The following is a 15,687-nucleotide window of genomic DNA, read 5'->3' on the forward strand; positions in this document are numbered from 1 at the left end:
ATAGATGCTAAATGTAAAGAAGTGCAATCTAAAAATGCAGAGGCACAAAAGTCTGAGGCAAAGATTCAAGATCTTCAAACACAGCTAGATAATTTACTAGCTGAGCAGTTTGCCCTGACTGAAAAGTGTAAAAATCACAAAGAGACCATTGCAGAACTCAAGGCTAAGCTAAATGCTAAATTATCTCCCAAAATGCTTAACAGCGATGGGACTAAAAAGCATGTTCGCTTCTTAGAGTAGGTGACTTGCTCTAATGAATCTGAATCATTTAGTTCAGAAAATGCATGTGCAACTGACCAAGAAAGTGTGCCTATTTCAGTTCTTAAGGTGATGCAACACCGTAATAGCGCAGAGTCATGTACCAGAACGCATGGTGTACAAGCATTAGAGAGTCATGAAAACCCTCAAACTCCAGGAGAACATAGCAAACATCCCTATGGTAAAGAAAGCAGGTTTTGCAGTTCCTGTCAGAAAATAGGCCATAAAGAGGGAAAATGCTGGTCACTGGGAAGGGGCAGACCTCCTCCTTATTTTCAAAAAAATACAAAACCACTTTCTAAGAGCAAAAATCTGCGATCTGCACGTACAGGTAAAACTCTTAGTGAGTTAACTGCTTTGTTCATGCAAGGCCTTCAGCTATTAACTTCACTTGCTAGTGGGTTAGTAGCCCAATAGCAAGAAGTTTAACATCCAAATTGCAATGATCCTGTTTGTATTTTCAAATTTGTAATTGTGTGTAACACATTGTGCTCATAGAACACACGTTATAGTTGTTTGTGCTATATGTGCACATAGGCTAATTAAGTTTATTCTTTAAAACACATGATTGCTTTACTGTAAGTGTTGGATGAAACACTTAGGTTAGAAGGCTGTAGATGCTAAGAATTCTAGGCCATGTATCTTGTGTAAATTGGAATAATTGTTTTACTGGAATTGCATAGCAATTTTAAGTTGCATGTGTGACTATGTTGAATTTGTTTGTCTCCTTAGTGGAAAACTCTGCTATTTTTCCATATAGCTGCAGTAAAACCACGTAAAGGAGCATAGAATTGCCATGTGGCCACAATGTTAATCACAATTTGCATTAACCATGAAAATGCTTCCCTCACAACAGGATTCAGTAACTCTGTACTTTGCACTTTTCTCATGCTCCTTTAACTGAAACAATGGTGTGGGAACATTTTGAGCCAGATCACACCTCATACTCACATTCTCATGCTGGCTCCCTGTTACAACAACAGGACCAAATTTGCATCACAATTGTAAAACCTCCTCACCTTTGTTTTGGGGCATGATGAATTTACACATAGCCACAGCTAAATGCAGCCACCATTTGATCTCCACACAAAGTCAAATCTGCATCTATCTGATTCTGCCTCACAAAATTAATGCATACAATGCTATTTAAGTCTTTACATATAGACTGAATTATAACTGTGAATTGCATCCAGTAATTGTTTGTTTTGTTTTTCTTTGGATTTACTTTATCACTTAAGTAATCATTTGTCTCACCAAGTTAAATTTTAAATTGTATGTCAGTATTTCTCATTTTTACCCAAGTACAAATATTTGTATTCTCAATAATGCTTTTGAAACATTTCTGAAACTGATTTGATTTCTGCTTATTTGTATTGTGTCCATTTTACTTGCAACAATGTTTTTGGACATTAATTCAATTAAATCTCTGTGTTTGGTTACACTGAATATTTTGCTGATACTCTTCATGGAATGGGGTTTTAAACCAGCATTTTTTGTTTTGTTGAAATGCAATTTATTTAAATGTTTCCAGAAACAGTGTAAGAGCTTGTAAGATCTTCTTTTGTTCTCCCTTGACCATATTTTTAAGTACATCAATTTAAGGGCTTTTTGCCAAAGACTAATTTTAATCTGACCATATCAATCCTCTGACCAATGACAAATGCCATGTGTCTGCTTTTGCTGTTTGTTGTTATGCTCTTTTAAGATTGCAGGATCCCTGCAACCAAAGTTCACATTCTGTGACCCGTCTCATAAAGAGAAACCAGCGTTTGCTCCCAGATTCAGTGCCTGTTCTTGTGGAGGTGTGAAGTGTTCGATGGATGATTTGCATTTCTATGAACGGTGCAACACCATTTGATGGAGCCTCCTCATGCAGGGCTGAAGGAGAACAAAGACTGAACATTAACCAACCGAGATTGCAACAAGCTTGGACGAAAAGTCTGAAGATACAACTACACGCAACAGAAAGCATGTCTTTATGGATTGTGTCACCTTTGGACTCCATGTGTGTGGCCAACGGTGCCAAGGGGGGAAATTGTAGGATTGAAAATAATCCAAGATATTTTAAATGAACAAAGATATTTGCTACCCCCTCTTTCTACCACAATGACCATTTGGAGTTCCTAAGGCACAGAGGGGCTGATAGTGATCTAGGCTTGCAGGCCAAATGTTTGTACTTTGGGGGTCAATGAATTGTCACACCTTTAGTACAGTGGTGGAAGTGTAATTATCTGATTGGTCAGTTTGAATGTCTCACAGTTGGGTTTTAGTCACATGGTCAAGGAAAGGATAAAAGAAGATTGTAACTGTTGCTCTGGCTTTTTGATGCTCTGGCTATCTTCTTCTCTGGGTCCCTTTCTTGGGGCCTCCTCTTCTCTCTTTCTCTCTGTCTCTCTCTCTCTCTCTCTCTCTCTCTCTCTCTCTCTCAGGTAACATTTTTCATATATGCTGGGTACAATTAATAATATAAGTTATCATCATCTCATATATATATTTTGTAACTATTTTAAGTGTAACCATAACCATATTTTGTCATTAAACAGTTTCAGTTATAACTAATGTGCTAACTAGTTTTGATTTGGTATTGACTTTGAAGTGCTACATATTGCAATACAATATCATCACTATCTATAGCAACGCTCTCCCACAAATATTAAGCTATTGTAACTGCACTTATTTCCGTCGTTGGTATAAGTGGCAGTGGGTGGTTAAAGACAAGAAATGTGCAGTTTTCTACCATCTTGCCAATAACGTTTCTTTAGTCATTCGGCAGTTCTTGCAGCTTGAACCACTGCAGGAATTCCACCCTTACACCATTGTCTAGCCTGCAGAGGTCTGTGCGTCCCTCCATGGATATGCCTCCCCAGACCATCACTGACCCACCACCAAACCGGTCATGCTGAACGATGTTACAGGCAGCATAACATTCTCCACGGCTTCTCCAGACCCTTTCCTGTCTGTCACGTGCTCAGGGTGAACCTGCTCTCAATTGTGAAAACCACAGGGCGGACCTGCCAATTCTGGTGTTCAATGGGAAATGCCAATCGAGCTCCCTGGTGCTGGGCAGTGAGCACAGGGCCCACTAGAGGACGTCGGGCCCTCAGGCCACCCTCATGAAGTCTGTTTCTGATTGTTTGGTCAGAGACATTCACACCAGTGGCCTGCTGGAGGTCATTTTGTAGGGCTCTGGCAGTGCTCATCATGTTCCTCCTCGCACAAAGGAGCAGATACCGGTCCTGCTGATGGGTTAAGGACCTTCTACGGCCCTGTCCAGCTCTCCTAGAGTAGCTGTCTGTCTTCCTGGAATCTCCTCCATGCTCTTGAGACTGTGCTGGGAGACACAGCAAACCTTCTGGCAATGGCACGTATTGATGAGCCATCCTAAAGGAGCTGGACTGCCTGCGCAACCTCTGTAGGGTCCAGGTATCGCCTCATGTTACCAGTAGTGACACTGACCCTAGCCAAATGCAAAACTGGTGAAAAACAGTCCGAAAAGATGAGTAGGGAAAAAATGTCAGTGGCCTCCACCTGTAAAACCATTCTTGTTTCGGGGGTTGTCTTACTGTTGCCCATCTAGTGCACCTGCTGTTAATGTCATTAACACTAAAGCAGCTGAAACTGATTACCAACCCCCTCTGTTACTTAACTGACCAGATCAATATCCCAGGAGTTTAACTGACTTGATGCTATTCTCTGATTAACAAGTGTTCCCTTTATTTTTTTGAGCAGTGTATATATATATATATATATAGGCTAACGTTACATGCAGTGAATATAATCAATACGCGTTGCCTGAACCACATTTGTGTGGCTATAATGTTTAAGATTTCTTTAAATGAAAACATAAAGAGGCAGTGTGGTGTTTTATAGCATATTTCGTTTTATTGTTGCCTAAAATGTACATACAGAGATAACCGGAGTAAAGTTAGCAGAGCGAGCTGAGTGACGCTTTGAAGAACGCGCTGTTCCATTTGCAGAATTACCGGACTCGCGTCCTCGGGAGTCATTCTTCTGAGCTGGACTTGACAAGTCCGAACTTTGCATATTTGCTATTGAGAAACGCCTAATGTCGGCGGCGGCGCTTGGCTTCTTGTGACAAACATGCCGAGAAGCAAGAACCAGATCTGCTGTATGTCATCCATTGTTGTTTATGTCGCTTTCTTCTTCGCATGAAAATGACGTCGACTGCTTCTTTCTGGCATAGGCTACACCATGGCTATCAAGTAAGGGTACTCTTGGCAGTGGAAATGCTAGCCTATTCATGGTTTACCAACCCGAACCGTACCGTACCGTACCGTACTGTACAGTACCATACCACTCAGTGGAAACGAGCCATAAGATCTGAAAGCATTGTTTGATTTTGCCAGAAGAGTCAGAGATTCTCTGAATGAGTTTTGAACATTTGGTTTTGTGTTTAAGGTTTTGAGAAAGTGAGTGATGGTTTCAAGAAATGTGTTTTAGCAATTCAGAAAAACTGTAATTGTGCAGCTTGTTGTTTTTGGCTGATTTCTTGGTTCTCTCTTCACTCCTCTGTCTTAAAGTAATTCACACTGAGATTATTTATTCACATTTATCTTATATTTCCTGTAAGTAGTCGCTGTTTTCAAATAGTAATAAAGTATTGTCATGTTTTCATGGCCCAATATAACAGATAAAACAGCATTTACAGTTTGATGAATTCTGTGTTTCAGGGGTTTCTAGTGCTGGTTGGGGTGTGAGTTACAGTCCTTCACACATCTGTGCACTAAAGGACTCAACAGTGATAATGAGATGCACTTATACATACCCTATTGGACATCAGATCATGAAAGTGTTCTGGACCAAAACAAAAGATAAAAAGGAACATGAAGAGTATCCAGATCTGTCTAATGACCCTGAATACAGTCAGAGGCTTCAGTATCTGGGAGATCAACAGCAGAACTGCACCGTCAGACTGAGTCATGTGACACTGAAGGATTCACACATGTACTATTTCAGATTCACAACTGATAAACCTGATAAGAAATGGATTGGTGATCCAGGAGTGACTCTTACTGTCACAGGTGACTTTGGTGAGGTTTATCTCTTCTTCTGTGCATTATGTTGAATAATAATCAGTGTATGACAGCAGCACTAGATATAATGTGTGTGTTGTGTTCAGATCTTCAGGTGGAGTCTCCTGAGAGAGTGACAGAGGGAGATTCAGTCACTCTGAGATGTAAAAGCAGCTGCAGCTGCGCAACATTCATCTGGTACAGAAACTCACAGCCATTAACTGAGAGAAGAGACAGAAACAATGAACTCCTGCTGCAGTCAGTCAGAAGAGAGGATTCAGGCAGATATAGCTGTGCTGTAGACGGACACACTCACATATCTCCTGCTGTTCAGCTCAATGTCATGTGTGAGTAGAGATTGACTTTTCAAACATTACAAAGAATAAATATCTGAATTTATGATTTATAAAAATGTTTTAACCACTATTTTTAAGACTACCCGACACCCATGGGACACTTGCCATTATACATTTATAACAATAATATCTTAGTCTAAACCTAAAGTAATCTTGACAAACTATAAAGCATTTGAAAGCATTCAGACTGTAGTTAAGATCACTTAATCCATATATGGAAATCGAAGAGTCCTTATATGGTCACCAGAGGAGTCTGGATGTCATCTAGTGGAAAAGTTTGGTACTGCACTCAAAAAATCTTACTGATTTTTATTTTATTATTTTTAAATCAGACGGCTTACAAGAGGCGCTGGAAGACAGTGTTTGTGGCGTATTTCTTAGGGATCCCAATTCATCAATCACTGACGTAACTCATAGTGACGACTGAATGGGAACGTAACTCCTGTTCCCTGAAGGAGGGAAGGGAGCCAGGGTGAAAAAGACGTACAATTAAATGTATTAAAAATGAACTTGAGTTTGTTTTTAGTACAATACACATACTGTTAAATGTATTAAAAATGCATTAAAGTATATGTATTTTTCAACTGGGAGAAGTTACGTCCCGTTGCCACAATCCAGTGGCCACTGGTTTGTTAAATAACAAATAAGTATCCTTGCAACCTTCCCTTGAATCCTAAAGGGGGTGGAACTGAGACACGAGGAAAGGAAACGAGGATACACAAATAAGAAATGAGAAGCGCCCTATTTGTATATTGGAATATTCTTGATCACTGGAGCGTCACTTCAAAGCATCAACAGCTGCGATCAAGGGATCTGCCCTTATGTTGTTAAAGTTTGGTTATTTAAGAAATTCATAAATATAAAGATAAAGCAAGATGCCCTGTTGATAAATGTTTGATATATAATTTATATAAACTGCAAAGGTAAAGCATAAATAAAATGATTGTGACATGTGAAGGGAATGGAGAGAATTGAGATGTCCTTCAAGATGCTGAGTTTGATCAGTTTCTGGGTCACAGGCTGGAGGACGGAGGAGCGAGGAAACGAGGAAGCATCAATTTGAGTATTGAGAAGCACCCATAAACTTTACCTCGATTCCTCCGTCTTCATTTTCTTTCCTTGCAACATTCCCTCACATCCTACAGGAAGATGTGTTTTAGCCCTAAACAGTGAAAAAAATAAACTGAGATGTTTGCTGAAATCATCCAATAATAACCAACTGCAGCCTTTCCTAGAACATTTTCCACCAGCCGTCTCTGATAAATACTTTTACCTGACATCTGTATATCCTCCAGTGAAACCTGTGATCTCCATCAGTCCATCTGGTGTAATAGTGGAGGGAGATTCAGTGACTCTGAACTGCACCAGTGACTCAAACCCTCCTGCAGAAATCAGCTGGATTAAAGGAGGAACGATTGTAGGATCTGGAAGAATCTTCAACATCTCAAAGATCAGCTCTGATGACAGTGGAGAATACAAGTGCAAGTCCATCAATGAACATGGAGAGAAATACTCTGATGCTGTGACTTTAAACGTCATGTGTGAGTTTTATGAATCATATTCTGTATTTTAACCACATACTCCTGCTTACTTCCTTATCTGTCAGTATATTTTGTCTGATCTAGTCCTGTTAAACATTGGTGTGTGTTTGTCTGTATTTCATCAGTCAGATGTTTCTTGTCTGTAACTGTCTGTGTTGCTGTTGGTGTTGCTGTCGGTGTTTTACTCGGTGGAGCATCAGGGGCTTTTGTGATGTACATTTGGTAAGAAGTTCATTTAAAAAAAAAATCTAATTCTCTATGTATGAAGAATCACTGTATTACATTTAGATTAACCCTCTGGGGTCTAAGGTGTTTTTGGGGACCTTGAGATGTTCTGACATGCCCTGAAATTTTTGCTTTTTTTCAGTTGCTTATAAACATATTAATGGCAAAGGTGTAAATTCACTCTATATAGCACAAACAGGGCTACCATCATATGTGAGCACCATGCATGTACATGTTTTCATTTTTGAGAGAATAATGTTTATGCATGGTTATTGAAAAAACTAAAAACTAAAGTTTCTGAAATAAGGCCATAAAACACATTCTAAATATATGTCAATAAGACTTTTGTCTAATGGATGTCATCACCTAGTGTTTTTTCTTCAAAATGATGTGAAAATTATCCTGCCTAATCATTTACATAACACAATGCATTGATTTAAATTTTGCAAAACACTCTCTGTCTGGAAAGGCAATATGCGGAGTGGGCGTCAACGATCATGCATATTTAGTGGTTCGCACCTGGAGACAATGGGGCCCGCATACTTAATGAGCCATTCATTCAGGTGTGTCACAAGAAAGAATGCAAGAGCAACAGTTGGAAGCATCTCAATATTTTTTTTTTTTTTCCACAAATTGTGCTTGCAAATTGGCCTATAATATCAAAAGGAAAACATGTCTAGTAATTGTGCAGTTAATTCTCATACTGTATTTTCAGTTTTGGAATATTTATCCTCTCCCCAAATTTGTCACTAATAAAACACAATAAAAAAATATTTTAAAGAAAAGACTTATATTTGCCTTTTATTAGTTTGTTTACATCTACCTTGTATTTTTTTTATTAAAAAGGTTACAATTACAACAACAATTCAAGTGTAATCTTTCTTTGTAAAAACTAAAGTATACATTTTATCATACATATTTCAAAGTTAAGGATTCATTACTTGAATATAGCCTAGGCTACATTGGAATAAACACTATAACTTATTATTTGATTATTTTTGACAAAACATACTATATTTAACATATGAGCAAAAATTGGCAAACAAAAGCTTATTTGAGGTGGCAGATATTTTACAGTAAAAATGTATAATCTATCCAAAACTAATCAATGAAATGTTGTCTTTCATATGTCTGTAACATAGTAACTTTCGTTTTTATTATAAGAAATAAAAATGTTAATTTGCAGTTTAATACGTTGCTTATACAAATACATTTTATTTCAACATATTTCACTCGATTATTACTCTGTAGCCTATAGCAATACAGTTTGCTAAAAGCGAAACATTCACAGACAAAAACGATTCAAATTTAAACCGTCTTTTGCCAGTTGTGGTAAACAGCGGCATCTCTGCCGTTCTTTCATTCATTCATGCACAGAAACGCGACGTACTTGAGAATGGAAAAAAAACGTACTACATTATTTCATAGCCTCGGATCTGTTGCTCCTCGTACTTCTGAGGTAAATTTTCCATTATAGTATTATTCCTCACAGCGCTGCGAGACTGTGTAAACAAGTACAATGATCTGATGTGTTTTCTCGAGCTGATATGGGGGCGTTCACAGTTTGCGTGGATTGCCTTAGACATTTGCGTTTGAATAGCGCGCGCTCTCCGTGGGCGGAGTCACATTACATCTGAATGAGCTCTAATGAGCTCGACTGGAATCGCTCTCTTTTAATGCAGATTTCACAAGATGAGAATATTTGTTTTTTATATAAATTACTTCATTTAAGAGAATTCAAGCTTCATGCCTGTGTGTCTGTATGCCTGTTTGACTGAGTATTCGCTGAGTTATGGTTCATTTTCGGACGCGTTTCAGAATTGACTACACTGACAGAGAGAAAGCAGAACTCGCATCATGTTTATTTTTCTTTATTTGGCGAAAAGCACAACACTTTGTTTTTATTGTGATTATACACAAAAAAATACACACTTAACAGGATCGATTGATGTACAACACAAGCATATAAGATAAAAAGTAATATATATATATATTTTTTTTTTTCACTGATAAGGAAAAAAACGAGGATAGCCGACCTCAGGGGGTTAAGTGTTACATTTAAAGCGGTAGTGCGTAAGATTTGCCTCTTTGTCGCAATCTCTGTTTGAATCCTGAAATTGCAGTTATTTGAGGCGTTAAATGTGTTGTTTATTCATCTTTCTTCTGACGGTCTTACTAAAAGGATGAACAGAAGATCTGCTATGAAGGAGGTGAGATGATCTCAATTATTCACAGTGTTTTCCTGCATGCAGAGATGTTTCCTACAGCCGCTATGAGCCGTACACAGATATTAAGAGTATAAGACACACGAGTCTCGTGACCAAACACCCGATTCTTCAGTTCTAGATCCAGTAAAACTGATTTCCATCAAGATCCTCTAAACATTACAGTCTGCGTTTAAAACATGAACTCACAATGTGTGTTTCCTTCTATCTCTCCTGTAGATCTCTGATCCCAATGAAGACACATATACAGCTCTTGAGCTCAAGTCCACGACCTCTGACCTGTACGACACACTCACAGTAAGTGAGACGTCAAAGTCAGATACTCCATCACTGATGATCACATGACCGATCTCTCGCTCTCTATCACACAGACCGTTGATCGCAGACCTCCTGAAGACTCTTGATCCTCAGAGCTTTTCTAAACATGAGAATCCATCAGTAAGTGTCAGAACCTTCAGCTCTTCTCAATATAATCAATAAAACTCTCTTCAGTATAGTGTGATTGTTTTATGTATCTTGTGAAAGGTTTTATAATGTCGTTGATGAACTTCAGTCAGTCTTTCTTCATCTTATTGTTTGTTCAGATCAACAGGAAGATTCTGCAGTGAGAGGCGGAGCACAAATGAACCAATCCTGAGCTATGTGGGCGGAGCCACTGATGATTGACAGGGATCATCAGTGATGAGTCACAAGAGAATTCTGTCTGTATAAGAAAACATAAGAAACATGATGTAACAGTGGAATTCAATGAAAGTTAAAAGCTGGTGAATTGTTATTGTCTAAATATATGTTAAAATTAAGTCAAAACACCTAAAGTGATGTTCAGTTGTGGCAAACAATCTACACTTTCTCATTTTACAACATTTTCCAGCTTTTAAATCATAATTGATCATTTTATTCTGATAATGGAATTCATTCACAATGGAAAATGTATCTATTTTTTTTTTTTGCTCTCAAAGTGCTCAATATAATCAGCTTCACTTATTCTGCCTTCTGTGTTCCTGTGACTCTCGCTTTAAATGTTTTTAAAAGTTTTAAGTTGTATTTGTGATCGTCTCATATTTGCTTGTACTAAGGGCTCATAGATCCTGCAGTATTGATATATATTGATTCTCACAAGCTACTTATTTGGTATTGATTCCATTAAAAATATCAATATTAAAATTGTTAATGATAAAACATGGGTTTCTGCATCACTTTTATTTGTTTTTAATACATGTTTCATGTTTGATCCAAAACACCCCTGACATTTAGCTGGAGTTTGTTGGTGTGATATGCCTTTAAGTCATTAATTTCTTTTCTAAAATCACATACCAATTTAAGAAATAACTGGTTTTGACATTGGCATTGTTAAACCTGTAAGAAAAAGTATTGTTATCGGATCAAAACAAAAAAAAGAAAGAAAGAAAAAACTGCCACCAGAGGTCACCATCTATTGCGACTGACATCAACCTTGATGAGCCTCACCTGTAAATCACTATCATTCATCCTCATTCATCCTCACAATTACTGTATACATCTTCAACTTACAGAAAAAGATCATCATTTCTGTTTAAGTAGGTTTAGTTCAGTAATGTTGTTCTCTTGTTGAGGGAGGGACTGTGATATTTCCGTCGCTGGGTGTTAATGTCTAGTGACATTTCAGGGTCATTTTATGATTAATTGAAATACATTTCTTACACCTATCTCGAGGTTGTGGCGCGCACACTATGGTTAACCGAGTATTAACCGCTAAGGGCTTCGGTTAACGGTTAATGAAAAACTTGAAAACGTGCAGCCCTAGATAATTAATACAATTACAATTAATTTGGTTTGTCGTGATTAATTTGTGTTCATAATCAGTAAAAATAAAAATAAATCTTCTAACAAGAATAAACACATGTGAACAATTAAATTATTATTGTATTATTAATTATTTTTATACCTTGAAACTACCCAAGCAGCGTTTCGCACTCAGATGTGATGGCGGAATAAATACATTACCAAAATGTATATTGCAGAATATATTTAAATTATCCATCAAATTGTCATTTTCTCCTTGCGAGTTAACAATAATGCCTGACCAGTAAATTACTTGAACAAAGAAAACATTTTGGCATTAGGGATGCGAATTAGTTAATGCCAAAAAAAAAAAAAGTTTTACCTTAGAAACATAATTTAGTTTAATTCATTTTAAAATTCATCACTGGAGTGAATGGGAACATGATTTATTGAAAATATTTGAAAAAATAGAAATGTTTCTTAAGTCAATACTTTTTAATGGCTTGTCAACTTTCCATTTACTCCACTGCATGTTTCTAGTCAGCGATTCTAGCCACCACCGGATTGTTGTCAGCGCGAAACACATTTTTGAGCACATGAATGCTGATTCTTGTCAGCACTGGTCTAAATGACTGCAAAAGTAACGATACATAGCTTAGGCCACATGTCACATTAAACTGGAAGAACTTTGAATGTTAGGCATTCTAAATTTAGAATGTATTTATTTTGCAAGTAAACATGTTTAAACTTTTCTTGCCTGGATCTTTGGCAGGGGCGTGTTTTTTTTTTTTTTTTTTTTTTGGGGGGGGGGGGGTACTTTTTCAAAACTCTGCGAATCACAACAAGCGTATCGGTGAGAACACTCAATTAAACAGCATATACACACACCCGAACTTGACTGCACATCATATTTTTGACATTATTAATACTGCTTTCAATCGTAATGCAATAGAAATTAACACAAAAAACCTGCCTAGTGCCTACCTACAACACTTGCGTACTTGACTTGCGGTCAGGAGGAGTAGAGCTTTTACTGGATTTATTTTTTGCGCTGCTTACATATTTTTTTCACGCGCACCATAGGCGTGCGTGTACATACAATATGACATCACACTGCACTGAAGATTCTGCAGTGAGAGGCGGAGCACAAATGAACCAATCCTGAGCTCTGTGGGCGGAGCCACTAATGATTGACAGGGATCATCAGTGATGAGTCACAAGAGATTAATTTCTGTATTTTTTTGCTTTTAAATCATAATTGATAATTTTATTCTGATAATGGAATTCATTCACAATGGAAAATGTATATTTTTTTTGCTCTCAAAGTGCTCAATATAATCAGCTTCTGTTATTCTGTCTTTTGTGTTCCTGTAACTCTCGCTTTAAATGTTTGTTAAGTTGTATTTGTGATCGTCTCATATTTGCTTGTGCAAACCTTAAGGGCTCATATCCTGCAGTATTGATATATATCGATTCTCACAAGCTACTTATTTGGTATTGATTCCATTAAAAAATATCAATATTAAAATTGTTAATGATAAAACATGGGTTTCTGCATCACTTTTATTTGTTTTTACTACATGTTTCATGTTTGATCCAAAACACTCCTGACATTTAGCTGGAGTTTGTTGGGTGATATGCCTTTAACTGTAATTAAATGTTTTCTTTTAAAAATAATTTAGAAAAATCACATACCAATTTAAGAAATAACTGTTTTTTGACATTGGCATTGTTAAAACTGTAAGAAAAAGTATTGTTATCAGATCAAAATAAAAAGTTTGTAATCGCCCATCCCTAACAATCCCTCAAACTGCCACCAGAGGTCACATCTCCTGCGTCTGACATCAACCTCGATGAGCCTCACCTGTAAATCACTATCATTCATCTTCATTCTTCAACAAAGAAAAGATCATCATTTTTATTTAGTTTTAGTCCTATTGTTGTCTTGTTGAAGGAGAGGAATTTACAGTTAAAGACCAGGACCAGATAAGAGGAATGAAGACCAGGAGTCAGAAGTGCAGTCAATTGATGAAAGTTTTCCTGAAGAAAGTTTGCAGTTTCATCAGCAGAATCAGCTTCAATACTCAGACAGGAGTTCGTAGGCCGTTCTGTCGTACATTCCCAGTTTTACACCAATTATACTCTCACACAATCATGAAGCTACATCATTATTTCAGGTTGAAAGATTCTGATTGGCTAAGAAATAGATACATTTAGAAAATATCCACACATGGACTGATAAAGCATATCTCCATCAGTTATACAGCTGACACCAGGACCCTGAGTTTGGTACGAAGAGACTCTCCTGGGTCACAGGACTGCGTTTCGAGGCGCCAGTAGAGAACAAGTTATTTTGTCTCCCCATGGTGCCAATACTGTAGTGTAAAAGGAATACTAGCACATGTCACAGGCCGGGGTGGAGCGCCAGCGGGCCGCCCACCCCTCCGCTTGCGTGCCGCCCCTGAGGAGCTGACCGTGGACACGAAGGAGACGGACACAGAATTCAAAATGAATGTTCTTTATTAAATAAATAAGTTTCTTAAAAGTCTCTTCAACATTCTCTTCTTTTGGAGAGCAGGTTCTTCACTGGACTCAGAGAGTGGAGGAAACGTATCACTCACAGCATTAGCAGGCTCTTCACTAGCATTAGCAGGCCCTTCCAGCATTAGCAGGCTCTTCCAGCATTAGCAGGCTCTTCCAGCATTAGCAGGCTCTTCCAGCATTAGCAGGCTCTTCACTAGCATTAGCAGGCCCTTCCAGCATCAGCAGGCTCTTCCTTGGACTCAGGCAGAGGGTGGAGGATACATGTAACTCACAGCATTAGCAGGCCCTCCACTAGCATTAGCAGGCCCTTCCAGCATTAGCCGGCTCTTCCAGCATTAGTAGGCTCTTCACTAGCCTCAGGCAGAGAGTGGAGGATACATGTAACTCACAGCATTAGCAGGCTCTTCACTAGCCTCAGGAGTGGAGGATACATGTAACTCACAGCATTAGTAGGCTCTTCACTAGCCTCAGACAGAGAGTGGAGGATACATGTAATTCACAGCATTAACAGGCTCTTCCAGCATTAGCAGGCTCTTCACTAGCATTAGCAGGCCCTTCCAGCATTAGCAGGCTCTTCCAGCATTAGCAGGCTCTTCACTAGCATTAGCAGGCCCTTCCAGCATTAGCAGGCTCTTCCAGCATTAGCAGGCTCTTCACTAGCATTAGCAGGCTCTTCAAGCATTAGCCGGCTCTTCCAGCATTAGCAGGCTCTTCACTAGCATTAGCAGGCCCTTCCAGCATTAGCAGGCTCTTCCAGCATTAGCAGGCTCTTCACTAGCATTAGCAGGCTCTTCCAGCATTAGCAGGCTCTTCACTAGCATTAGCAGGCCCTTCCAGCATCAGCAGGCTCTTCCTTGGACTCAGACAGAGGGTGGAGGATACATGTAACTCACAGCATTAGCAGGCTCTTCACTAGCATTAGCAGGCCCTTCCAGCATTAGCCGGCTCTTCCAGCATTAGTAGGCTCTTCACTAGCCTCAGGCAGAGAGTGGAGGATACATGTAACTCACAGCATTAGCAGGCCCTCCACTAGCATTAGCAGGCCCTTCCAGCATTAGCCGGCTCTTCCAGCATTAATAGGCTCTTCACTAGCCTCAGCCAGAGAGTGGAGGATACATGTAACTCACTGCATTAGCAGGCTCTTCACTAGCCTCAGACAGAGAGTGGAGGATACATGTAATTCACAGCATTAGCAGGCTCTCCACTAGCATTAGCAGGCCCTTCCAGCATTAGTAGGCTCTTCACTAGCCTCAGACAGAAAGTGGAGAATACGTATAACTCACAGCATTAGCAGGCTCTTCACTAGCATTAGCAGGCCCTTCCAGCATTAGCCGGCTCTTCACTAGCCTCAGGCAGAGAGTGGAGAATACGTATAACTCACAGCATTAGCAGGCTCTTCACTAGCATTAGCAGGCTCTTCCAGCATTAGCAGGCTCTTCCAGCATTAGCAGGCTCTTCACTAGACTCAGGCAGAGAGAGGGATGGGTATGTGTAACTCACAGCGTTAGCAGGTTCTTCACTGGACTTAGAGCAGAGAGAGGAATGGACACGGGTAACTCACAGCGTTAGCAGGTTCTTCGCTGGACTCAGGCAGAGAGGGGAATGGATACGTGTAACTCACAGCGTTAGCAGGTTCTTCGCTGGACCCAGGCAGGGAGAGGAATGGATTCGTGTAACTCACAGCGTTAGCAGGTTCTTCACTGGAAGCGTTAGCAGGTTCTTCACTGGACTCAGGCAGAGAGAG

At 39.1% G+C, this 15,687-nt stretch overlaps 1 protein-coding gene across 1 annotated transcript; it reads left to right on the forward strand.

Moving 5' to 3' along the window:
* Window positions 1-394: 394 nt before the first annotated feature.
* On the forward strand, window positions 395-10,813 carry LOC308687948 (B-cell receptor CD22-like; the record flags this gene model as incomplete). Its single annotated transcript, XM_081360766.1, has 10 exons — window positions 395-439; window positions 1,964-2,060; window positions 4,950-5,300; window positions 5,399-5,638; window positions 6,943-7,188; window positions 7,314-7,410; window positions 9,596-9,623; window positions 9,858-9,935; window positions 10,010-10,076; window positions 10,223-10,813. The coding sequence occupies 9 exons, from the start codon at window positions 395-397 to the stop codon at window positions 10,040-10,042; spliced, it is 1,215 nt and encodes a 404-aa protein (XP_081216892.1). The 3' UTR covers window positions 10,043-10,076; window positions 10,223-10,813.
* Window positions 10,814-15,687: the final 4,874 nt, after the last annotated feature.

This window comes from Scardinius erythrophthalmus (genome assembly GCF_964197995.2).
Source record: "Scardinius erythrophthalmus genome assembly, chromosome: 3".
In the NCBI taxonomy this organism is placed as follows: Eukaryota; Metazoa; Chordata; class Actinopteri; order Cypriniformes; family Leuciscidae; genus Scardinius; species Scardinius erythrophthalmus.